This window comes from Rhinolophus ferrumequinum, chromosome 9 (assembly GCF_004115265.2).
Source record: "Rhinolophus ferrumequinum isolate MPI-CBG mRhiFer1 chromosome 9, mRhiFer1_v1.p, whole genome shotgun sequence".
NCBI lineage: Eukaryota > Metazoa > Chordata > Mammalia > Chiroptera > Rhinolophidae > Rhinolophus > Rhinolophus ferrumequinum.
The window spans coordinates 23,370,387-23,396,003 of record NC_046292.1 but is presented as its reverse complement, the minus strand read 5'-3'; the positions used below and the strand labels follow the sequence as shown (position 1 = coordinate 23,396,003).

General features: G+C 49.1%; 1 protein-coding gene across 1 annotated transcript in view; it reads left to right on the top strand.

Annotated features, from left to right (window-relative positions):
• The window catches only part of CSMD2 (CUB and Sushi multiple domains 2), a 579,918-nt gene that overhangs the window by 180,657 nt on the left and 373,644 nt on the right, over positions 1 to 25,617 (top strand). Inside the window, exon 4 of the mRNA XM_033115124.1 lies at positions 10,165 to 10,359. Coding sequence (XP_032971015.1) covers positions 10,165 to 10,359 — 195 coding nt within the window. The remainder of the gene's footprint in view (positions 1 to 10,164; positions 10,360 to 25,617) is intronic.

The window sequence follows — 25,617 nt, the reverse complement described above, 5'->3', positions numbered from 1 at the left end:
AGTGTGGTCAGCACGTGATGGAGCTAATGATGAAGAAGAAGGGGACGAGCAGGACTCGCAGACATCCTGCTCAGATGCACTTTTAATCAGCGTCTTCTGTAGTCGCTGTATCCACCATCCTTTGCAGAAGGTACAAGAAATAGGGGGATGATGGTGGCTGGAAGCCTGACTTCTTAGTCCCTCTCCATGCTCTTCCACCTAATTCTTCTAGAGAGAGGGAGCCAAGGGGTCTGGAGCTTTGGAATATTGCGCTTTTCCCAGTGGGATGCGGGTTAAACTTTCCTGCTTGAAGAAGAGAGATGGCTGCAAGGTATGCTGGGGCTTCTGGGCCCTGGACAGGCAGCCAAGTGCAGGAAGTAGGGGTTCTGAGGCTCTGCTGTGCCCAGGGCTGGGGTTGGCGGGAGGGGCATCCCCACGGGCGACCAAATGGTGCCCACGCTCAGAGGCGGCACTTCCCTGCTAGCCAGCAGGAGACAGGGGACTAAGTCCCAGCCTTTGAGCGGGGGCTTCAAGGCCTGGACTGGGTGCAGAGCAGGGCTCCCACCCTGTGGGAGCTTAGGGAGCAAACAAGCCAGCTATGCAGCCGTGGGACAGCCTCAGCAAGGGACAGGATGGCCTCCCACGTGGGCGGCCTCACCCAGGGTTACAAGTCCCAGGCTCACGGCAGGAACCCCTGCCCAGCCAGGTCAGGTCTCTGCCTTTTACCACTCCTTTGCCAGGACTGGTTCAGGACTCATGACTCCTAACTGCACCTGGTGCTGAGCTGAGAGCCAGACATGGCTGGCCCTGGCCACAGACCTCTGGAAGTCGGGCCCGGGGGTCATTCTTCCCAGCCAGACTGAAAACATACCTGCTGGAAAAGTTGTCAGATGAAAAGAGAGAACCTAGGCCTTTGCCCTTTTATAACACTTGCTGTGTTTATTTGGAAGAGCTAAATTTCCTTCTTTAGTAAGAATTGATCCCACTCCCCAAAGCTACCTCAGGGACGGGGAGACCTCAGGCCATTCCAGCCCCCAGAAAAACATAGGTTTGGATGTGCCAAAGGGGGACATGTTTGTAAAAACAATGCATGTTAACCTGCAATACTCTATATAAATGTCAGCTATCCTTGCTATTATTCTTTGATGATGATTAAGATTTTAAAGGAAAACAGCCGTTTAGGTTTATCTCATCCTGGAATCTAGCAATCCCCAAAGTGTATTCCACAGAACACTTCAGAAATTAATAGGTATTTCCAAGGGGGATAAAAGAAGGAGAGGAGAGATTCTGTAGTCAGATTTCTGGAACTTCTGGATTAAGCAGGGTTAAATGGTTTCTCTCCTGCAGAACTTCTCAGATAAACTAACCTCCTGAGTGTTGGTTTCTTCGCGAGGAGGGAATTTCTGCAGTGTTTTTCAGAATTACTTGACCTACTGAATGTTTTTCTCATGGAATTTATTTCTCAGCCCGTGTTGTATGGACATACTTTGGAAAACATTTCTAGGTTCTATTCTGCCACTAATCAGATTTAGCCCCCAGTTGCATAGTTATTCTGTGCTTAACACTGACAGTACTTTGCAGTGTTTCCCGTTGGGTACCACGGATTCTCCACACATTGCTCTGTCTAGACAAGTGGGAGAATCCCTGTGCTCGGGTGTAGTGGGGGTAGGGAAGACTGAATGGGGAGCAGCGGGGCTTGGGGCTGCAGAGATCAACAGAGGCTGCATCACGGAGGACCTGGTGCCTGCCTGAAGCTCTTCATTGGAGGGCCTGAGACCCCAGTCTCCTAAAACAGGAGAGGGGCACGTTGGTGCAGAAAAACACACTGAGCATCCTTAGAGATTGCCTGGAGGAGGGAGAAGGCAGTACAGCTCACCACACCCCTGGAATCCTACTGTACCCCAACCTCCACAGGCCCCACCCTGGAGGGCTCTGAAGCTCCCCGTCTGCAGCCTCCCCTCAGGCTCAGTGCTGTGTTCCTTACAGGCAGGCCTGGCTCTCCCCTTTCCCCAGAGGAATCCCCAGTTCTTTAAGAAGCTCATGTTATTGATGCGAAGGAGACTCCCCTCTGGGGCAGGGTTGCCAACACTGGCAAATGAAAATACAAAACGCCCACTTAAATTTGAATTTCAAAAAACAAACAATTCTTAGTATAAGTATATCCCAAATATGGCATGGCATATACTTATGCTAAAAAAGTATTTGTGTTTCTCTGAAATTCAAATTTAACTGAGTGACCTGTATTTTTATTGGCTCTATTCCGAGTCCCAGGATGTTACCTTTTGAGTGTTGCTTCTAAAGAACCTCAGGTGAAAGAGAGGAGGCCATGGGGCGCTGCGGATACGAATCATCAGGAGACTCTGCACTGACAGCCCCTCTGTGGCCCCTGCTGGTGGGATGATGGATGTGTGTGCAGCCCCAGCTAGTCAGGGTGGGGGAAAGGGGCTGACGAGGGGTCTAACGGGGTCTGGGTTGGTCATGCAGTCACACAGGGGAGGGACTGTAGACGCCCAGAGCACTGACTGGGATGCTGGGAAAGACCCCGAAGGCTGGGAGGTCAAGGCTCCCGCTGATACAGGACACAGGTAGGACCCCAGCGGGGGCGTGACCCAGGGTTAGCGTTAGCCTTGCTGTTCCTCATTCCCCGTCTCCACCCCACATACAGGGGACAGAGTTCCTCTTCCAGGGTAAGATGAAATGGAAGGATGCAGGTAAAGTACTGAGCAGACTGCCTGCCTCATGTGAAACACTCAGAGGTGGCTGTCATTGTTACTCCTGTGTGACCCTTCAGGTCTCTAAATTCAGCTCTTTTTGGTAAAATGGGGTTCATAATTCCCCACTTAAAGAGGGGCTATGAGGACTAAAATAAATCCTGTTTTAACGGGAAGGAGTGGGGACTCAATACATACCAGCCCTTCCTGCAGCCAGCACAGTGCCATGTGTCCCAGGGCCAGATTTAGGGGAAAGGGAATTTGAGTTTGATCTCAGTCCTCAGGTGCCAACTTCCTGTCTTTTCCCTGCCCCCTTCCTCCCAGTCACTTTCTGTTCAGGACCGTCACCTGCACAGCCCGCTGTCCCCTCAGCCCCTTTCCATCCTTGACTCCCAGTAACACTGATCTTTCTCTATTTTGGGGTCCTGAGATGTAAACTGTACACCCAAGATAAGTACAGAATGGAATATATAGTACAGAGTTGCCGAACTGTGGTCTGTGGGCCGGCTGCCTGTTTTATAAGTAAAGTTTTATTGGAACATGTATTGTCTTTAGCTGTTTTTGCACTCTGGTGGAAAAACTGAGTCATTGAAACAGAGACCATATGGCCTACGAGGCCAAAAGTATTTACTACCTGGTCCTTTAGAGAAAAAGTTGGCCAACTGTGCACAAGCTTATTGTCATTATGTGTATATGATTCATTTAATACATTCCAACAGGACACCCTCTTCCTGCCAGGCATTCAATCAAACCCGAGATATGTAAGGAATAAATACAGCGTCATTCCTGCCCCTGGGTGGACACCTAAACAAACAGTTATGAGCAGGTTTAGCTCCTGTGTGGAAGGTAGGGTATTATAAAGTAATGGATGAATGAATTGCAATGTTATGTGACAAGTGCAGGAATTGAAGTGCAAGGAAAGCCCCAACATGACTCCATAAGTGGGGTGCCAAAAACCCATGGGATTGTGAGATTGTAAAATTAATGAAACGACCGAGAACAAGCCCGTGTAGTTAATGGGCTGGGAGTTTCAGAATTCTGGGAGCGAATTGTCAATCACATTATGCCTAAATTTACATTCTATCCGAGTGTGTTCTTGTGGGATTTTCCAGTTTAGACGAGATATCAAGGGTATCAAGGAGGGTTTCACAGAGATAGTGACATTTAAGTGTAGCCTTGAAGGAGGTGTAGGAGTTTGCCAGCTGGAAAATTTGGGAGGACCGCGAGGTGTGCTTGGGGAGCCTGTGGTTTAGCATAACAATGGTGGAGGGACCAGACTGAGGAAGCAGGAGATAAGGCAGAAAATGTCAGCAGGGTTCAGATCGCAGAAGAATGGGGCTGTGTGAGCGGAAGATTTCCTTTATCCTGCCAGCAGTGGCAAGGTTCACAAGTTTTTCTTTTCTTTTGTTTATTTTCATCAGTCATTCAACTCATTAGTATTCTTGTGTGCATCATGCAAAAGGGCCGGCATTTGTGTGCGCCATTGTGGTAGGAAACCCACTTTTGTTTGGCACGTGTGTGCCTGAAGAGTGAACAGGGCAGGGCTGTGGTGAATATATCATTCTGGACCGTTTACTCTGGCATCAGTAGGGCAACTGCATTGGATGAGGGCAAGGCCAACAGCAGGGAAGTTAGAGGGGGGTGCCGAAGTCCAGGGGAGCGAGGACAAGGGTCTTCAAATGAGAAGGAAGGACAGGGCGAGTGGGATTTGTAGAAGACAGGGAAGTCCCAGCGACAGGCTGGCCTCACTGCCCCCAGGAGTCGGAGACCAGCAACCAGAAAGGCCCTGGACACAGAATAGTTCACAGCTCAGAGAGATGAATGTACCTGGCCTAATGGAATAACTTACGTGAGTAGGTTACCATGCGTTGTTCTCCATCTCAGCTCTGCTTTGTAGTCACCTAGAAGAGCCCAGGGCCAGCCTCTGAAATTCTGATTCAGTAGGTTTGGGAACAGGGTCCAGGCATCGTTATCTTTATAAAACTCCCCACGTGACTCTGATGCTGACGGTTACAACATCGCAAACGTGAGCCCACAGAACGGGCTCACAGTGGCGAGCTTATCCCCAGCGACCATTAGGGACAGGCCTGGGGACTCGGGGTGGCATACCCCATACCCTGGTGCCCCTGCGTTTGTTTAACAGGTGGCAGGAAATGTACAGGACCAGGCTAGGGGTTGACTTGCCTGGTTGTCCCCCGAAATCATCCCCCCAAGGAGCATGAGAGTGAGTCCCTTAGGAGGGTGTTTTAAGGTACCCCATGGACTCTATGTGGAATGGTCAGTGTAAGAACAGCCCGGTGCAAGCGGGGACTCCATGGGCTCAGTCTCTGGGCACTGCTGTGGAAACCCAGCTCTACGCTACACGGAGCTGTGCAGCCTTGGGTAAAGGCCCCTGCCTCTCTGCAATTCATGCTCATCTCACCAAGAGATAATAACAACATTTCTGTCAGCGGGTTGTTGGAAGGATTAAATAAGGTCATTAAGTCATTCAACAAACGTTTATCAAGGTGCTATTATACATTAGGCTCTGTTCTAGGAATTGGGACAGAGAAGCGAACAAAAGTGAACAAAAACTATCTGTCCTTATGGAGCTTCCAATGTAGCAGGGTGAGAAAAACAACAAACAAATGAATGTACCAGGTATACAATATGTCAGATGGGAGGAGAGGAAGCGGAATGAGTAAGGACAGACAACTCTTTGGGGATGGATAGATACACAAAGCACTTGACACTGGGGATGCACAATGAATTATGTGTCCAAGGCCAAAGAGCTAAACGTAAGGGACTGATAAAGATTAACTAAGGTCATGTGTGATGCAGCCGTGCCAATCCCCGTGCAGGCACTCGAAAGATGGTGCTTTTTATTCCTTACTCCGGAGACCGTGCCCACCCCCCTCCATCTCACACATGTACACACATGCATGTACACATGTAGTGCCATCTCCTCTTTCCATATTCAGGGTTGTGGCACACTAACTCCTTCTCCCTGAATCCTTCTTCTCAAACATCCCTCCACTTTGTATCAACCGTCTGGCCGTAGAGATGAAACAAGTTACTTGATGGAAGATAAGAAATCAAAACATATGGAGGGTGCTTGTCCAGAGCATAAACGCCTCTTCATTATAATATGGGAACTAAAGTCTCAAATTAAAAATAAAAGAAGGCAGGATGTAGCTTTTGCTGCACTCCAACCACAGAGGAGCTTCATTGTCATACAATCACTGAGAATATTATGCTGATTGGCAAGAGCCAGGCTTTGTAGAAGGGACAAAATTCCCCACTGCTAATCTACAATGGAATTGTTCAATGTCAGGCACAGCTTTAATAATATTGTTCTGGGCTGCGCTGGATGTAAATATCCCACTCTTCATTTTGTAAGCAATCAAAGGGAAGTTTTATAGACGAGAGAGCATGCACAGTTATAATATCGCTGCCAAGAAACACACGGGCAAAATCGAAAAATCAAAGAAAACTGTGCCTTAGAAAGGTTTTGCTTTGTGGTTTATCTCCGATCTCTTCTGTCTGTCCAGCAAGTTGTGCATCCGACACATTACAAAAGACCGTACTTTAAATGTTGCCCTTGACATTATTAAAAAGTACAATAATGTCAAATCAGACTGGAGGGAAAAAACAGACTATTACATCTCACAGTGAGGTTATCACCCTTTGTCTTATCACAGTGCGTAGAATGATCAAGAAAGGAAGGGAACTCTTGTTTATTAAGCACCCACTATGTGCTGGGCACTTTGTTATCCATCAGAAGCAGTATTTCATTCCAATTAGGAGTGCTGAACATGGAGTCAGAAAGACCTAGATTCACAATGTAGCTCTTTCATTTTGTAGCTGTGTATACCTTGGGCAAGTTACTTAAGATCTTTGTGCCTCAGTTTTTCCATTTGTAAAATGAAGATAATAGGTATCCCACAAGATGGTTTTGAGGATTAAACAAAATAGACTTGTAGCCCAGGGCCCAGAACATACTAGGCACTCAATAGTGGATATTATAAATCTAACTTAATTTAATTTGCACAATGCCCTGTTATAGGTTGAATTGCGCCCCTCTCCAAATACGTTGAAATCTTAACCCCCAGTAGTTGTGAATGTGATCCTATTTGAAAATAAGGTCTTTGAAGATGATGAAGTTAAGATGAGCCCAGTAGGGTGTATCCTGATCCAGGAGGACTAGTGTCCTTATAAAAAGGTGAAATTTGGACATAGACACACAGTGGGAGAATGCCATGTGAAGACGAGGGATTGGATGATGCATTTAGCAGCCAAGGAATGCCAAAGATTGCAAGAAAAATACCAGAAGTGAAGAAGAGAAAAGGGTTCCTCTATATGTTTCAGAGAGAGCCTGGCCCTGCCGACACCTTGATTTTGGACTTCTAGCCTCTAGAACTGTGAGACAATAAGTATCTGTTGTTTTATGTCAGCCAGTTTGTAGTACTTTGTTACAGCAGCCCTACGAAACTAATAGAGCCTCGCCATGGGAAGAAAAAGTGTCTGCATTTTTGGATGAAGAATTGAAGCCCAGAGAGGTAGAGTTTACAGCGCAAGAGCACTCAGCTAGAAGCAGATGAGCTGAGATTTGACCCCGCCCTCTGTGAGCCTCGTTTGTCCTCTCTCCATTTACAGTGTGACCTCTCAGGAACAGACGTCAAGATGCAAAGAGTGGTGGGGTTGCAAACGAACCCCCATTCATCCCACCCAACTCCTGGTGGAGGTGCCAGGTCAGACCGGTCTGATTACGAACAGCTCATTAAGTAAAAAGCTAGCGAGCATTCGAGAATGACTTTTTAAAAAGAATCGGCTTTTATTTATAGCGACGTTCCAGTCATTAATTTTGAAGGAAGAAAGCCCAAAGCAGAAGCAGGTTCATTAAAAATTTGACATTAGTAATTTAATTAAATTGGGTCTTTGCGTCCCGTTGCGGAAAATGAAACGTTAGTTCTACACCAATTCTCAGCCCATTTCCCCTGGTTGGCTCCCTCCCCTAACCTTAGCTTGCTTGCTTCTCCAAATGTTTACCTGACCCACCTCTCTAACCCCCAGTACCCACAAACACACACACATCACCAGTCACTACGTCTGCTGCAAGCCAGCAGCACAGGATCATGGGAAACTCCAAGCAAGCCAGCAGCACGGGATCATGGGAAACTCCAAGCAAGCCAGCAGCACAGGATCATGGGAAACTCCAAGCAAGCCAGCAGCATGGGATCATGGGAAACTCCAAGCAAGCCAGCAGCACAGGATCATGGGAAACTCCAAGCAAGCCAGCAGCACAGGATCATGGGAAACTCCAAGGAAACCAGCAGCACAGGATCATGGGAAACACCAAGGAAACCAGCAGTGTGGGATCAATAAGAAATGCTAAGCTGAACTAATGGATAGGGTCAGTGGAGGTAAATTCTTTCCCTTGGGTCATCTCACTTGACAGAGGTAGAGAACTGGGCAAGGAAGAGCTCTTCCTTCCTTAAGACGACTCATGAAAACATAAGCCTCTTGAAGGCAGGGACTCGCTTTGTCGAATTCACTGCTGTAGTCCCAGCTCTCAGCACAGTAGGTCCACAATAAATGTGTGTTGCATGAAGGAATTAATATATGAATGAGTAACTCTCCCAAACAAGTAATTAATGAACACACAAAAATATGTCCCCACAAGTGCCAGGCTCTGTGTTAGGCTCCCAGGATACACCCATGGACCCTTCCTTCATGGTTCTACAGCCCAGTGGAATAACACCTGCCATGTTTTGAGCGTCAGTTACGTGCTGGGCACAGTGCCAGGCGTGTATCATTTATTATCAGCAGCTTCCTCAACCACTAGTGATTCCTGTCCTTTCTCAGTCGAGGAAACTAGGGCTCAGAGAGATCACATGACTGAAGACCACTGAGTAAAACAGTAACAGCGCCTGCTTTCAGACCCAGATCAAGCTGGTTCCAAAGGCTATCCTTTCCCTCTACACCAGGCTGCCTCCACGTGGAAGGAGAGGAGAAGACGGGGAGGGAAAGCCTTCTTTCTGCGGGTTCTGAGAGCATCAGAGCTGGCAGAGGGGCTCCTGGCAACATGGGCAGGAAGAGGGTACTGCAAGGGCCTGGGAAGCCCTCTAGAATCCTGGCTGGCCATGTCCACTGCTTCATCTTTATTCCTCATCGTTGCCACCTGTACCTCTCAGTCCAGGCTCCCTGAGTTCCTAGGTTATCTCTAGCCTCAGAGCCTTTGCACAAATTTCCTCTTCCTGGAACACTCTTGGGCCTAGCTAGGACTTCTTACCAATCTCTCATGCTTCAGCATAGATGTCACCGCTTCCAGGAAGCTGTCTCTGACCCATCCAGACCAGGTTTGGCCCCTGCCTGGTCCCTAGCTCATCATAACACGTGACATATCTTGAATCACTCACAACTCGCACTGCACTTGTGTTGTATTCACTGACACTGTCCTATGCACTTTACATACCTTACCTCGTTTAATTTTCACAACAACCCCATGAGGGAGGAAAGTACTGTTGTGATCCCATCTTACAATGAGGAAACTGAGGCATAGAGGTTGAGAGACTTGCTCAAGGTCCCCCTAGCTGTCAGACAGGGATGCAAACCCATGCACGGTGGCTCTCCAGTCTGTACAGAACCCCGCTCTGCTCTCCAGTCTCAAATAAATCATCACCAGATGAATTAATGGAGATGTACTTGGGTGGGAGTCTGGATGTGGCTGTGACTCCTCACTATCGCCTTTTGGGGACCTCCTGGAATGGTGGGAGGCAGTTTCTATGCTCTGGAGAAAGGCAGAGAGTAGGAGGAGCTGCGTCAGAGTGCACGTGACTCAGGCCCAGAGGAGCTGTGCTCTCTCTCCCTCCCTCCTGATTGGTTGATTTCCTCGCACCCTCACCAAGACTTTTCCTCCGGATGACAAGAGCACACGTGCAGCTGACCGTGATGCCCTTGTCTCAGGTCACACACTGTACATTGTACTGGATCAGAACTCAGGCTGTCTTCCTGCCTCACTGCCTATTCCAGCACCGATGACCCCTTCAATTCCCCCAAAGCCCCTGGGCCAAAGGACCCTTTTGGCTGCCAAAACAGACACACATGAAAGAAAGCAAACTGGGTTTAATGAGCACCTACTCCATGATCTGCCCTGTATCTTCCATGGTGTTTATAAGGAATGTGGAGTCTGAAATCAGGGCAATCAAACTCGAGAGAGTAAAGTGATTTCCCTGGGACATCCTGAGTGATGGGATGGGGTAGTCCACACCCAGGGCTGTGCACGAGAAAAAGCAAGAAACCTGATGTTCAATTATAAATGGCAGGTGTGGCACCTCCTGAGCACGTGACCTCTTAGAGCAGCCTACAGAGGGCCAGCCCCTTCCCAGAGGAGAAAGGAGACGCAGGGAGGAGACGTGCCCCGGAAGCGCTGCTTGGAGGCAGGTGTCTGGCCTCCAGCCCCACTCACAGGCTGTGTCTCTTTCCCTCCTCACAGTGCTCCCCAGTCACACGTGTGGGAACCCTGGGCGGCTGCCCAACGGCATCCAGCAGGGCTCAACCTTCAACTTGGGCGACAAGGTCCGCTACAGCTGCAACCCCGGCTTCTTCCTGGAGGGCCACGCTGTGCTCACCTGCCACGCTGGCTCCGACAACAGTGCCACGTGGGACTTCCCCCTGCCCTCCTGCAGAGGTAGGTGGCCCGTGAGGGTCTGTCAAGTGGGTGGCAACTGGGACGGGACGCTGGACCTTGCAGTGGGACCCAGTCTCTAGTGGGGAAGCTGCACCATCCACTCCAGCAGGGTGTGGGGTACCCACTCTGGGGCACCACTGAGGGTCTTCAGGGCCCCCAGGCATTCTAGGGTCTTCTTAGCCTCGTCTGACGTCCTCGTCCTCAGGTATGCACTCTCTCAAGCTCTTTCCGCTACATGAACAAACATTTTTAGCCAGTTTGCCCTCACCTCCTGACCTCCTGTCTCAGAATAAACATGGTTTCTCTTCCCATTACAGGCCACGTGTCCTCTTGTGCGTGGATCTGTCTCCCAGCTGCTTTCCTGCTGACCTCACCCTGGCAATTATTCTTTTCTCCTTCCTACAAATCTAACCTCTCTCCCTATTGAATGGTGCCCTCATCTCAGTCTCCAAATATGCTCAAAACCTCTTTACCCCAACAGTCACGCCCCCCCACAAAAACCCTACTTCCCTACAATGCTACATCAGCCTCAGCCTCCCAACTAGGGTGACCAACTTGTCCTGGGTCCCCCGGACTTTCCCATTTTTAGCTCTGAAAGCTCCAAAACCTGGGAACCCCCTCAGTCCCAAGCAAACTGAGATGATAGGTCATTCTCTTCCCGGACTACTTCTTACTGCCCCGCAACAAAAAATAACCACGCTTATTTCTAAAATAATTTCCCGTGCTTCTTATCTGATGATAAAAATAACACATGATCCTTTATAGAGGATCTTAGAAAATATGGAAAAGAATAAACAAAATGTACCCGTTTTAACCATGACTTTCATGTATTTCCTTCCTATTTTCTTTCAGTATATATGGCATGTATGCATACGTTAGGAATATGCACATATTTAAGATTATAATGCACACAGATATTTTTTCTTTACCTTTTAAAATTGCCACCGCACTGCCGGGTTTCCCCACACCACCAGCAACGCCCAGCATCTTAAAAGCTTCATGCAGCCTGTCTCCTCCTCGGCTCCCATTTTCCGCGCTGCGGGCTGACCTTTGCCCAATATATTCTGCATCTTGTTGCCAAATCAGATGGGAACTGTGTTGGCCCTTATATTCTTTGAGTTCTCAACAGCCTTTGCACAACTGACCACTCTTTTCCTCTTGAAACTCTCATCTTTAAATCCTGTGGGTCTCAGAACTCCCAGATATAGGTCTGGGAGGATCATTTCAAGAAGTTGAGAAATAATTGGAACAAGATAGCTCTCCAAGGGTTTCATTTTACCTTTCTCTTAGAGGAAGACTTCCTGTAATTACTCCCACCGTATGCACACACCCTTTTCACCGTCTACACCAGGGATGGAAAATACTTGGCGTGTACATCTCTCCCGCTTCTTCCCACTCCCATGGCAGACAAAATTAATTTTTTTTTGCCTGCTTGCACCCTTTCTGCTTGAATCCAGACACAGCTGTGAATTTCTCCCCAACAGGCAAGCCACCAACGACCAGTCAGGATTGCCACTTGACTCCATGTTTGTTTAGCCCTCCTCAACTAATAGCGTAGGCCGCAGCCCTGTTGGTTCTTCTTGTTAGCGTCCAAGGGAACTAGAGTCTCCTTTCTTGCCTTCAGAGGAGTCATGCAGGGCGGCAGGCGGGGTCTCAGCTCCCGCTCTCCACATAGGAACGCAGGACATGGTGAGGCCAAAAAGGAGCACCCACAGAGCCATAGACAGGGGAGCCACTATAGTGTCGCTGACGGCTAGGTTGGAGACACAGGAAGCAGGAGCCACACGATCTGCAACCCGCCGTCCACTTGTCTCTGCCAACCCATCTCACTTGCTAGCTGCAATCGACCCTGCTATCTGCAATCCGCTGCTCTTGTTAGCTCAGCCACCATCTTCTTGCTAGCCCCCATTTGCTGCTAGCGTAGCCACAGCAGTTATATTAGAGGCCAATGGCTCACTGGTTACAGCTGACAGCCAACTAGCCACAGCTGATGGCCATCCAATCACAGTTGATGGCCATTTACTACCTGAGTGAGCACCTTTCCACGTGAGGGCGAGAGCCTGGAAACTGCACACCTGGCTCTGTCCCCACACTAGGTCCCCCCCTCTCAGGCCACATTTCTCACTTGGGACATGCCTCTCACTTGGAACATTTGTATCGGGAATGACCAAATCAGTCACGTGGTTGATATCGGGAATAACCAAACCCATCCGGCCCCTACGCACAGCTGTGTGGCCCAGAGTGGCTTCACCGTGGCCTGAAGCTGCTGTATCCCCTTTCTTACAGCATCCGTACCCACCACCTGCCCGGAGGATGTCACAGTTTAACACTCTGACCTTCCAAGGAGGGATATGAGAGTGGTGGCAAGATAATAAAATATAAAGCATGATAGTAAATGCGTATCTATGCTGTGAAACAAAAAACAACAGTTCTTTCTTTTTTACGGCACTACAAATCTCGTACATTCTTAATCAACACGAAAACTCCAAACCAATGTAGCCCAAGTATCGGGGCAGAGGGATTGTCACCCTGTCCTGTGAAGTATGATTCACATCAACCTCCCATCCGAATGTGGTGGAAACCGCTACCCCTCCCCGTATCTTCAGAAGCTTTGTCCGCTTTAGCTTTTTCTCAACCTTGTACTACTACTGTGTCTCACCTCCCTGGGTTCTGCTCGGCCAACTTAGGTCAGGAATTGGCCCATTTTTCTTTATTCCCCCGAAAACAGAAAACAAAAACCACTCACAGAGGTGTCTGCATGTACACAGCCTTTGTTGAAGATTTGTGGCGACGCAGGCAGTCTGCATCTCAGCAACGCAAATGGCTTAAGATGAAAGTTGGACGATCAGGAGCCTCCAAGTCTTTTGGCCCCTTCTCCCTGGCTTCTGCCTCGGCGCGCTCTGGCTTCCCCTGTGGTGCGTGTTGCACTCCCTCTTCTTAGCCTCCTCCACTTTGCTGCCTCTCAGCCTTGCCCCCCTCTGGAATTCTTAGGCATGGAGCCCAGTTGTCCCTTGGCTTTGCCATTTCCTTACAGGCTAATGTCTCCCTTCCCCACCCAAGCAAGCTATTTATGTATAGAATGGGGTTTTTGTTTGTTTGTTTTGTTTTGTTTTTCCTTTTCCCACAAAAAGAGCTTTTTCCTGAAAGAAACTCTGGGGCTGGCTGTTCCAATATCTTGTTTTGTTAACCCACTAGTGAAAGACAGGTCGTGAGGGCCGCAGCTTGGACATCTTCCTCCCGGTGGGATCAGGACTCCGTAGGTCAGTGTCTCGGCGTCTGGGCATGGCGAGCAGTGAGGATGGCCTTTCAGTGGACAGAGTGAGCTGGGTGATGCTGCCCCCCTAGCGTTCACGTCACAGCAGGAATTCATGGCCACCGGTGCCTTTTTGTGGCGAGACTCTTAAGTGTCTCATGATCCTCTTCCGGCTTCCCAGCTGATGATGATTCTTCTTAAATGCTAGAAGGCCCAGCGTGTCCTCTTCTCTGGGAAATTCATGCATCTCTTGGAATTTCTCATCACTACCTGGCTTCTAATTGTTGCTTAGGGGCAACTCTTTGGTCTCTCCCTCCAGCCCTGCCCCCATCCTAAGCTCCAGGCCCATATGGAGACCAGTTTCTACTGAACTCCTTCCTGGAGTGCCTCAAATGGGGCATATCCAAAACCCCACTCTTTCAGTTTTCCTAAACCTGCTCTTTTTGCTGCCTTCCTCAGCTCGGTGAAGAGTGTCACCATGTAAGGTGGCCCAGCCAGACACCCCAGTGGCACCTCACTCTCCTCACCATGTTTGTCCTCTGCCTTATCAGTCACCATGCCCTGGCCAATCTCCTGCCCTCTCCTCCATGCCTCCACCCCTATTCACGGGGCCCCAGCTGGTGACAGCCCAGGCCTGCTCATCTCTCTCCTCTCTCACGGCAAAGTGTGCCTCCCTGGGCAGCCGTCCTCTAGGCCCCCACCACACACATCCAGCCCATTCCCCACTGCTGGAGCGAACTTTCTAAGACGTAGACCAGACAGAATCTGTCATTACTTAGAATCTTGCCTGTGGCTCTTTATCACTGACAGGGTCAAGTTCAGATTCCTTAACACAGGGCACGAGATCCTTCTGGAAAGAGTCCCAGGCCAACCTTTCTGAGTCATCTCTCAGTAGCTTCCTGTTTAGCCACAGCAGAGAAGGCTCCCTTCCGAACACACCGGAGAAGCCAGCCGAGGATGGCGGGTCTTGCTTTCAGAAGGACTTGGAGCCCCCCGGACACTCCCTTGTGCCTGAGGGGACTTTGATGTGGCTCTCCCACTCTCCAAGCCTCCAGTGTCTCCCCCACCCCCATGCTTCAGGTCCATTTCTCAATTCTAATTTGCCACCAGCTGTAAGAATAGCCTGAGAAGCACCCTCACGAATGGCAGTGATTTCCTGAGAGCGATTTTGCAAACTGCCCTTCCTTAGGAAGAGGCTAAGCTGAAAGGAGGGAGGGTACACTAAGTGCCACGCCGAGCCAGGAGCTGCCGTCATGCCAGAATTCACGGTTTCATACTCGGGAAGGATTAAAGCCTTTTGGCCTTTCTTTCTCTCATGTAGAACTCTCAAGGGCTGGCATGTGTGAGTAGATAAACCTCATGCACGGGGCAGTGGTCCGTAAATATTTGCTGAATGAACGGATGGCTGGATAGGTCTAATTCACCATCAGGATTATGTAGACAGGCATACAAGCCCCAAAGGGAAATTACTGGCCTGGGTTAGCCCACCTGCCCAGCAGGTCTGAGTGGCACACGCGGTCTTTGAGTTCAAGGCTTCCAGTAGCAGGTTAGTGTGCCTCTGCTTCACACAGGAAATGCCATGTGCTTGGCTGAAAGGTGGGCTGGGTCTGGGGACATAGCCGAGATGAAGGGGGAATGGAGACCAGCTAGGATCAGGGGTCAGAGTAGGTGTGAGGCTGACCTCGGCTGGTCCAGCGGGCAGAGGGAAGAAGGCAGGGTTTGTGCCCTCCCTCTGCTTTGTGTCACTCTGGGCACATTTTCAAAGGCTGAGGTCCCTGGGGGTCATTAAGCTCTGTGCAACCTCTTTGATCCACAAGAAGGAACACCATGTAGTTTTCAGCCACGCGCCTTTGACTTGTGAGGGACATTGGCCCTGGATCAAAGAAGACGACATGGGGAAGGAACAGGGTTCACATATGCTGGGGGCTGAGAGGCGGGTGGTGGAAAGAAAACAGCCTGAGCAAGAACTGCCTGGCATCTGAGGCTCAAGCCTAACTCTGCAGGCTGCCCCAGACCCAGGGAAACGGGCATTTGCTCCACAGAAGCTCGGGCTTCCAGTGCTTCTCCAAATTTCCTGGCCCCAGGGGAGGAACCTGCGGAACGTGAAACAGAAAAGCATGGAGTCACACAGGCCCAAGTTCAGCTCAGAGCTATGGGTGGCCAGTGTGCTGCTAAACCCCTCTGAGTTGTAAAAGGGGTGCACGAGCCACAGCCTTACAGGGCAGATTGCTTACTCGTGTTCATTCGGGATTCAGCCACTTTTTATTGAGTGCCTACTGTGTGTCAGACAGTCACTGATTCAGTCATTACGTGGTGACTGCCTGTTAAGTACTAGATATTGTTCAAGATACAAAGAATTGCTGTGATGAACAAGTCAGACCAAATTCCATGATCCTGTGGAGTTTACATTCTAGCAGCTGGGAGGCAGAAGACAGATAAAAACCGAGTAAACATATTTCAGATCATGATAGGAGCGATGAGGGAAATAAAGGAGCGAGTGACAAGGAAGGCTACTTTAGATGGCACTGTCAGGAGAGGAGTGTCTGTGGAGGTGACATTTGAACTGAGTCCTGAATGACAAGGAGCCTGTTATGTGAAGACATTGGGAAGTGCATTCCTGACAAAAGGAATAGCAGGTACACAACCTGACATGTTAAGGGACAGAAAACAGGTCCATGTGGCAAAGTAGAATGGGCAGGGGATGGAAAGGGCAGGGCTGTGGTGAAGCTGGGCAAGAAGCTTAGGTTTGGTTCTAAGTTCAGGAGGGGGCCAGGGAAGAGTTCTAAGCAGAGCTCTGGTGCGATTTAGCCTAACTTTTTAAAAGATCACTCTGGATGCTAGAAGGGAGAGGGGTTGCAGGGGGCACTACCTGGAGACCAGTTGAGAGGCAGCTTTTGCAGGCATGCAGGCTGGAGATGATGCATCTTGGTGGAGGGTGGCCATGGTAGAGATGGATGCAAGGGGGTACATTGGAGCTGTGGTTTTGGGGGCACAGCTGATAGCCTTGATGATGGATTGGATGTAGGTGCTGATGGAATGAAGGGTCAAAGTTGACTCCTAGGCTCTTTCTGGAGTGCTGGTCATCTGGGGATGCCAGTGAGCGAGATGGGGGTGCCCAGGACAGGGAGCAGGAAGTATGAGCCTGGAGACTGAAAAGAGAGCTTTTTGTCCAGGGAAAATTCGAGATGCCTGTGAGCTTCGAGGGGGGTATTCATACTGTGGCTGGGACTGTTCTGAGCTAGAAAGAGATCGGGAGAGGGATAAGAGACCCGAAGGTGGGGATGTAGGTGGCAAACGGGGTCTGGGCACTGCCTGCTGGGCCCACTGTGGTGATCAAATTCGACAACGTGCAGAAAGCACCAAATACCACGACAGGGGGTGTGGATCTTGAGTGACTCTGGGCATGGGACCTTGGCGTGGACCACAGCTCCCAGAAACTCCTAATGACGGGGTTCCTGCTGCCACAGGAATCATTGGTCTGTCTCCTTGTCGACATTATAGCAGCACCATTCGGAGCACGGCTCTGAAGTCCGAACACCTGGATTCGAATCCTGGCCTTGCCACTCACAGCCACTAGCTGAGTGACGTTGGGCTAGTTACTTGGCCTCACTGTGCCCCAGTTTTCTCATCTGTAAATGAGAATAATAAGAGTACTTAACACCTAGGATGGAAGTGAGGCTCGAGCTGGTAAATGTTATACACACAGTGTAATGGCTCGATGAGAACTAGCTGCCGTTGTGATTCTGACTGCCCCGGCCACCACTAGCTGGCAGTTATCAAACACTAACTGTGTGCCAGACCCTGTATTACCTAATTTAATCCTCCCCAAAACCCTAGGAGGTTAAGATATTGTTAGTCCTGAATACAGGTGAGGGAACTGAGGCCCAGGGAGGTGAGGTATTTTGCCTGTGATCACACAGCTAAAGGGTGGTAGAGCCAGGATTCCACCCGAGACCGTGTGCCTTCCAGCCATGATCTTGACCTCCACTGTCTACTGTGGGCAAGGACGACGGCCTGTGACCTGTGGCAGGAGACCCATGATGACACCGTTACTTCTGGGGCTCCTCCAGCGTTGTGGTCCAGGGCCTGAGAGCTTGGTCCTCTTGCAGGTGCATCTCCAATGCACGTCCACCTGGCCAGGCACGTGCTTCCCCACTTGGTCTCTTTAACTTGCCCCCTGAGCTCTTTAGGAGAGAAGACTCAGGGAGAGGGCTTGACGTCGTTCTGCTGGTTAATACTGCTTCAGGGAGGGGCCAGGGGCTGCTTTCATTCTCAGGAAGAATCCTAACCCAAGACTCATCCCCTCCAGATGGGCACGGGTATCTGGGCTCAGACTTTGGAGGCCACACAAAGCCTCCGGCCCCTCAGGCAGAGGAAAAGGAGCAGAAGGAGACTTCTCACACCTGGGAAACCCCTCTCTATGGCCTGCTGCTTCCAGGAGGCTGCTCTGTTCTGTGTCAGGAAAGGCAGACAGCCACCGAGGCCTGAGGCAGAGAAATTGGGTAACGGTGTGGGTCTGGAGTCCGTGTCCTGGATTCGAATCCTGCCTCCAATATTTAGTAGCCATGTGACTGCAGGCAAGTTTCCTCATCTGTACTGTGTGGTTGATATACTACTTATTTCTACAAGTGGCTTGAGGACTAAATGAGAAAATGCAGGTGAAGCATTTAGGACAACGCCTGGCCTATAACAAAAGCTCAAATGAGGAATAGTTATATAACCAAATACCGTGCCTGGTCTATATCTCCTCAGGAGACTACCTTGTGTGGCGGTGCAGTAGGACCCCCTTATCCGCAGTTTTGCTTTCCATGGTTTCAGTTACGTGTTGTCAACTGCAGTTTGAAAATAGTAAATGGAAAAATTCCAGAAGTGAACAATTCTTAAGTTTTAAACTGCGCCTGTTCTGAGTACCTCACCTTCCCTCCTCACGTAGGCACTGATGAGCTCACATCCTCACAAGCAGAAGAAGGGTCGTACAGCACAATAAGGTATTTTGAGGGAGGGACAGAGACCACATTCACATACCTTTCATTACAGTGTATTGTGCTAATTGTTCCATTTTATTATTAGTTGTTATTAATCTCTTACTGTGCCTAATTTATAAAGTCAACGTTAACATAGGTCTGTATGTGTAGAACAAAACAGTGTATATACAGGGTTTGGTACCAGCCATGGTTTCAGGCATCCACTGGGAGTCTTGGACCATATCCCTCGTAGATAAGCGGGGAGTACTGTCTCTGTGGGAGGAGTCTGGAGGTGGCGGAAATAGTGCTTCTCTTAGGCAATTAGGAATTTCTTGATTTTAAGAAGGGGAGTGCTTGATAAAGCGAAGGATAAAGGGACCGAATCCTGAGCCGCCAGAAGCGGGGACTGATGAGGTTGAGCAGGTCATTGCAGCCCCAACGGGGACACTGAGCTACACAGCACAGGAAAAGGGGGAGCACTGTGGTTTGGGGGCACTCGTGCCCTGACTCTGTCAGTCTTGCACTTGAGTTGCAAGGTGGCCTAGTGGGATTTTTATTTCCTCAGGGACTGGGAAGCCCCGTGGACGCGGGCTGTGGACGGAAGCTGAGGCCCTCAAAGCTCCCAGGCATCCAAGAGTGTGCCGTGGAGTCGGAGGCGTGGGGAAGATGATGCAGGTTCCTCCATCCCTCCCTGACGTGTGAATCATGGGAGAGTCCACAGACGTCCAAGGGGGCTGAAGGATAGTTCTCTAAAATTATAGTTAATTGAAGAAATTTCAGTGAAACTTAAAGTCGATCATAAATAAAGTCGTAAACTTGGAAAGGCAACTATCAGCTTAACACACCTGCACCTTCGCATAACACGGCTTAATGGCAGTGCAGAATGCCCGTTGCCAGAGAAGGAGAAAGTGTAAATTAATACTTTAGGACTGTGGTGTCAGCTGAAGGTTATGTTTTATGACTCTGAAGTTGTAACTATGAAATACGATGCCTTATTTAAAGTGTGAGAAAATCTCCAAACAACTTTTACGGCATCTTCAATCAAAACAGGACAGTGCAGGAACCAGGGTGTCAGGGGAACGTGAGAGGCAGGGATGGCATAAATGGCAAAGGTGCCATCTTTGGGGTAGACTGGTGGCTCTGGCCAGAGGGACTGTGGCTCCCGAGTCCCCATCTCCTGCATGGTCTAAGAGTCATCGACTGAAACTGGTAAGCTTGAAGATCTCAGGATGGCTTACCAAACTACTTTCAAGCAGGGAGGTGTGATGTCATACAGAAGACCGCAGTCCTGGTGCCAGAGAGACTCAGCTGGAATCCTGACGTGGCCACCTACTGTGTGACCTTAGGAAAGTTACTTGGCCTCTCTGAGCTTCAGTTTCCTGGTTTATTTATTTATTGGTTCATAAGGTGTTTATTGACTGCCTGCTATATACCAGGAAATGCAGTAGTTGCTGGAGACAGAGAGATATGGCTCCTGCCCTCATGGAGTTTACTGTCTGGACATTAAATAAGTGATATAATTGATTAATTAGTTATGGGAAAGAATTAATTATGGGAAAGTATGTGGTGCTCTGAAAATGTATGATGGGGCGGTGGAAGGAGTATTATGTTTCCAGAAAAATCCTTGAGGAAGTGACGCTTAAACTGGGACCTAAAGGCTGAGAAGGGGCCAGCCAGGCCCAATGAGATAAGGAAGAAGTTTCCAGAAAGAGAAAATAGCATTTTCACAGGTCCTGGGACAGGGAGATACTTGACCTTGTAAGGTCCTTATCATCCATGGGATATTCTACTTTATCCTGATAGTGGGAGTGTCTTGCAGGGTGTCATGCAGGGTCTCTAGTCCCGCTCCCCACACAAGAACGCAGGACATGGTGAGGCCAAAAACGAACACCCATGAAGCCATAGATAGGGGAGTCATACCACTATAGTCTCGCTGGCGGCTGGGTTGGAGACACAGGAGGCAGGAGCCACACGATCTGCAACCCACCGTCCACTTGTCTCTGCCAACCAACCAACCCCACTTGCTAGCTGCAATCCGCCGTGCTAAGTGCAATCCGCGCTTGCTAGCTCAGCCACCATCTTCTTGCTAGCCCCCATTTGCTGCTAGCGTAGCCACAGCAGTTATATTAGTGGCCAGTGGCTCCCTGGTTACAGCTGATGGCCAACTAGCCACAGCTGCTGGCCATCCAATCACAGTTGATGGCCATTTACTACCTGAGTGAGCACCTTTCCACGTGAGGGCGAGAGCCTGGAAACTGCACTCCTGGCTCTGTCCCCACAGGGAGTTATTGAAGGTTCCTGTAAGACGAGCGCTTTCTGGGATGACTGGGGCCTCCGTGAAGAGGGGGTGGGTGGAATGGGAGGGAGGCGCCCTGGCAGGGGTGACGTGGAACACGGCTGGTTTAGAGGAGAGCAGTAGTGAAGATGCGAGACAGAATCGAGCCACTTAGGAGGACGGATAGGATTTGGTCACAGGCTGGGTGCAGGGAGTGGGAGTTGAGGATGTCCCCAGCCCCTGGCACGGGGCACTGGCTGAATAGTGCTGACGCTCCCCAAGACCGGAACCTCTGGAGGAAAGCAGGGTTTAGTGGGAGGTGAGGGTGAGGAGGGTCTTGGTGGCTGGAGTTTGAGAACAACGTAGGATGTCTAGTTGGGTTTCTAAGACCAGAACTAGGCAGGAGGCTGTGGGGTCGTTCTCTTTCCCCCAAGACCTGCTTCCCGTCTGGCATTCCTGGCTGCTGTGTCATCCACCTAGATGCCACGGTGTCGACTTCCCCATGCACAGGGCTGGGCCTGCTCAGATCCCAGCAGCCCAGAGTCCCTGCGCACCTGACACCACTCTCTCACCTTCTCTACCCCAGGAGATCACCGCCCGCCCCTCCCGCTGCTCTTTCTAAGCCTCCTCTCATGTGCCCTTACTTCTGCCTGCAGCTCATTAAGTGTCCCTTCTATCCCCAGCCTTCTCTGCTCTCCTGGAGCCAGCTCGCTCTTCATCCTGCTGCGTCCAGACCTTGCAGGCTCTGGGTCCCGGGGCCTCTTGACTTGGCTCCAGACCTGTGGGCGTGGCCACCTGTTTATCACTCAGGAATTCACACACAGCCTGGGAGTAGGGAGGGCAGAGGAGGAGCGGCCATCGCTGTCCTGCTTCACTGTCAGCCCGGTCGCCCTGTCGGAGACCTTGGCTGCGTCCTCTTTCCCTCCTCCTCTCCTTCACTGCTCACTCCCTGGGGGAGATCACATCCTCTTGCTTCTACCCCAGCCTGGCACTTGAATTTCTCCTTCACTTTCTTCTCTTCCCTCCCACTGCCATTGCCAGTCGTTCAGGCTTCCGTGATTGGGACACCCTCTTCACTGTTCTCCTTGCTGCTGGTCTCCCCACTTGCCACCCTCGCCGCCTCCAAACCACAGCACCCATTTATCATGCGGGGACCAGAGGCATCTTTCTAAAACAGTCCTGGGCTTTGCTCCCCGCTGCAAATGGCTCCTGACACCTGCAAGGTAGAATTTAAACCTTAGCATGAACGTCAGGCCTTTCTGAGCCGGTCTCTGCTTCCCTGTCCATGTGGACCTCACACCTCATCTCCTGCATCCTGCACTTTCACGGTGGAAAGCTGGCCATTGCCCAGGCACGCCACACCCAGCAGGCCTCCCGGCCTTTGAATGCCTTATTTCCTCTGCTGGGAACCTTTCTTTTTTCTCCCTCCAGCACACTCCTCCTTTCTCAAGGTCCAGGCTACGTGTCCCTTCTTTCACCATGATTTTTATAACCTCCAGTGCAATCGAGATTAAGCTATTGTGGCCAGGGGTGTAGATAGCTCCACCGGTGTAGACAAAGCCAGAGAAGGGCTGTTGGGGATGCAGGCCCAGCGCTTTCTGGGAACGACATTGACAAATGTACTGCTTGCTGATTGGCTCCTGTAGCTAATCTCTCTGGTAATGGTCATGGTGAAGTTTTTATATCAGAAGCAGCCTCTGGGACTCTGCCTTGGATGTCAGACTTCACAGCCTCCTTCCAGAGAGGTACCCAGGGCGGTCATACCGTGCAACTTGATGCAACAAATAAACAGCCCTAGCAAACTGGATTTAAAGCCCAGCAAAGCAAATCTGCCTACCTCCCCTTCCCCCCTCCTTCCCGAGGCCTGGGCACCTAGATTCGGGGTAGCTAAGGAGGAAGGGAGGGAGGGGGAGGAGAGTAGAACCACAGCTCTTTCACTTGGCATCCAAGGCCCTTCACAGTGCAGCCCTCATCTTCCTGCCAGCCCAGCTCCGCCCTCCCTACTTTCCCTTTGAGCTCGGACAGCCCTAACTAGGAAGTCCCCAAATACGCCACACTCACCCACTTCAGCTACCTTGCTCTTGCTGGTTGCTCTGTGCAGGACACGCTCTACCCTGAGGCCTACCCGACAGTCAGCTCTCAGTTGAATTATATCCTGCCAGCCTGGCGTTTAAAACATAGCTCAACTCTGACTGCATCTCACGGGTGACACCGAGTCCAGGTCACCATCATCTCTCACCTGGCTCATCACGGTAGCCTCGGCGGGCCCCCGGCTTCTTCCCTGGCCCTCTCTAGTCTGTCGTCTACGCAGCAGCTGGAGGGATCCTGTTAATACACAGATCAGATCCTGTCATGCTCTACTCAGTATGCTCACTGGCTTCTCATTTCGCTCAAGTAAAAGCCCAAGTCCTGTCAGTGGCCTGGAAGGCCCTGTGTGGGGCCTTGTTCCCTCATGTGGGGCCTTGGACTCTCTTCGCTTCCACTGCCCCTCGGGTCCTTGATGCTCTTCCACAGTACCAGGCCTCTGCACATGGTCACCTTTGCACTTGCTCTTCCATCTGGAGTGTTCTTCCCCCCAGATAGCCACATGGCTTCCCCTCTCTCTCCTTCAGGTCTTTGCTCAAATGTGAACTTGTTAGTGAGGCCTCTCTGAGATGTCCATAGCCCCCCTCCCAGCACAGGACGCTCCTGTTCTCCTTCTGTATTTATCACTACCTCATTCACCATAGAGGTTACTTATGTATCTTCAGTATTGTCTCTCTCACGGGAATGTAAACTCCATGAGGGTAGGGATTTTTTTAAATCATTTTTTATTTTTCAATTGCAGTTGACGTACAATATTATATTAGTTTCAGGTGCACAACATAGTGATTAGACTATATATTTTATGAAGTGATCACCCCAATACATCTAGTACCCGTCTGACACCATACATAGTTATTACAATGTTATGGACTATGTTCCCTGTGCTTTACTTTATATCCCTATGACTATTTTGTAATTACCAATTTGTATCTCTTAATTCCTTCCCCCCGTTCACTCATCTCCCTAACTCCCTTCCCATCTGGCAACCATCAAAATGTTCTATGAGTTTGTTTCATTTTTGTTTGTTTATTTATTTTGGTTTTGAGATTGCACATATAAGTGAAATCGTGTGCTATTTGTCTTTCTTTATCTGATTTATTTTACTCAACATGATACCCTGTAGGTCTACCCATGTTGTTGCAGGTGGCAAGATTTCATTCATTTTAATGGCTAAGTAATATTCCATTGTACATATGTACTACTTCCTTATCCATTCATTTGTTGATGGACACTTAGATTGCTTCCATATCTTGGCTATTGTAAATAATGCTGCAATGAACATATGGATGCATGTGTCTTTTTGAATTAGTGTTTTGTGTTTCTTTGGATAAATACCCAGAAGTGGAATTACTGGATCCTTCTTTGTCTCTTGTTAGACTCTTTTTTTAAAAGTCTATTTTGTATAGCATGAGTATTGCTACCTCAGCTTTTTATTTTTATTTCCACTTTAATGAAATATCTTTTTCTATCTCTTTACTTTCAGGGTGTGTGTCTTTCCATCTGACATGAGTCTCTTATAGGCAGCGTATGTAAGGGTCTTGTTTTCTTATCCATTTAGCCACGCTGTACCTTTTGCTTGGGACATTTACATTTAAAGTCATTGTTGATAGATATATAGATATTGCCATTTTATATGTTTACTCTTTTTCTTCTTAAAGAAGTTCCTCTAACATTTCTTGTAATACTTGTTTGGTGGTGATGAACTCCTCTAGCTTTTTCTTGTCTGGGAAGTTCTTTATCTGTCCTTTAATTCTAAACGATAGCTTTGCTGGGTAGTGTAATCTTAGTTGTAGGTCCTCACTTTTCACCACTTTGAATATTTTCTGCCAACCCGTCTGGCCCTTAAAGTTTCTGTTGAGAAATCAGTTGACAGTCTTATGGGAGCTCCTTTGTAGGTAACTAATAACTGCCTTTCTCCTACTGCTTTTAAAATTCTCTCTTTGTCTTTAACTTTTGGCTTTTTAATTATGATGTGTCTTGGTGTTGGCCTCTTTTGGTTCATCTTATTTATGACTCTCTGTGCTTCCTGGGCTTGTGTGTCTATTTCCTTCACCAGGTTAGGGAAGTTTTGTCATTATTTCTTCAAATAGATTTTCAATTCCTCACTCTCTTTCTTCTCCTTCTGGTACCCATATGATGCAAATGTTGGTATGCTTGATACACAAATCAGATCATGTCATCCTTGATGTAGTCCCAGAGGCCTCTTCAATTATTCACATTATTTTGGATTCTGTTTTCCTTTTTGCTGTTCTGATTAGGTGTTTTCTGCTACCTTATCTTCTAAATTGCTGATTTGATTCTCTGCTTCATCTAATCTGTTGTTGATTCATCTAATGTATTCTTCATTTCAGTTACTGTATTCTTCTTTCCTGACTGGTTCCCTTTTATATTTTCTAGCTCCATTTTTATGTGTCCTGTGTGTTTATTGAGATTCTTACTGAGATCATTGAGTATCCTTATAACCAGTATTATAAACTCTGTATCTGGTAGATTGCCTGTCTCCATTTTGTTTAGTTCTTTTTCTGGACCTTTGTTCTATTCTTTTATTTGGGACATGTTTCTTTGTCTTCTCATTTTGTCCACCTCCCTGTGTTTTTTTCCATGTAGTATGTAAGGCTGCTGTTTCCCACTCTTAGTAGGGTGGCCTTATGTAGTAGGTGTCCTGTGGGGCCCAGTGGCAC